This window comes from Eimeria mitis, genomic scaffold (genome assembly GCF_000499745.2).
Source record: "Eimeria mitis Houghton genomic scaffold, Emh_scaff1696, whole genome shotgun sequence".
NCBI lineage: Eukaryota > Apicomplexa > Conoidasida > Eucoccidiorida > Eimeriidae > Eimeria > Eimeria mitis.
In genome coordinates, this window is record NW_013570011.1 from 1,570 (window position 1) to 2,006 (window position 437).

The window sequence follows — 437 nt, forward strand, 5'->3', positions numbered from 1 at the left end:
CAACACTGCAGCAGCAGCAGCAGCAGCAGCAGCAGCACAGCAACATCAACAACACAACCAGCAGCAGCAACAACGACAACAGCAGGAACAACAGCAACAGCAGCAACAACAGCAGCAGCAACAACAGCACCAACAACAACAACAACAACAACAACAACAACAACAGCAGCAGCAGCAACACAAGCAGCAGCAGCAGCAGCAGCAGCAGCAGCAGCAGCAGCAGCAGCAATGTCTGCTGCATCACCTCTGGCAATGCTATAACGCGCTGAGAGTCATAGACTTCCTCATCTGTCCCCTTAATAAACCGCAGCAGCAAACTGCTGCAGCACCTGTTGCTTCTGCTGCTGCTGCTTCTGCTGCTGCTCGCGTTGCTGCTGCTGCTCTATTTGGATTGCTGTTGCTGCTGCTGCTGCTGTTGCTAATGCTGCTGCTGCTAA

At 53.1% G+C, this 437-nt stretch overlaps 2 protein-coding genes across 2 annotated transcripts in view; one reads left to right on the forward strand and one right to left on the reverse strand.

The window, feature by feature from the left end:
• EMH_0041970 (uncharacterized protein) overlaps positions 1–269 on the forward strand; it is a gene marked incomplete at both ends in the record, with an annotated part of 381 nt that extends 112 nt beyond the window's left edge. The window contains one exon of the mRNA XM_013495682.1: positions 1–269. Coding sequence (XP_013351136.1) covers positions 1–269 — 269 coding nt within the window.
• A 27-nt stretch (positions 270–296) lies between these two features.
• The window catches only part of EMH_0041980 (uncharacterized protein), a gene marked incomplete at both ends in the record, with an annotated part of 8,678 nt that continues 8,537 nt past the window's right edge, over positions 297–437 (reverse strand). Inside the window, one exon of the mRNA XM_013495683.1 lies at positions 297–435. Coding sequence (XP_013351137.1) covers positions 297–435 — 139 coding nt within the window. The remainder of the gene's footprint in view (positions 436–437) is intronic.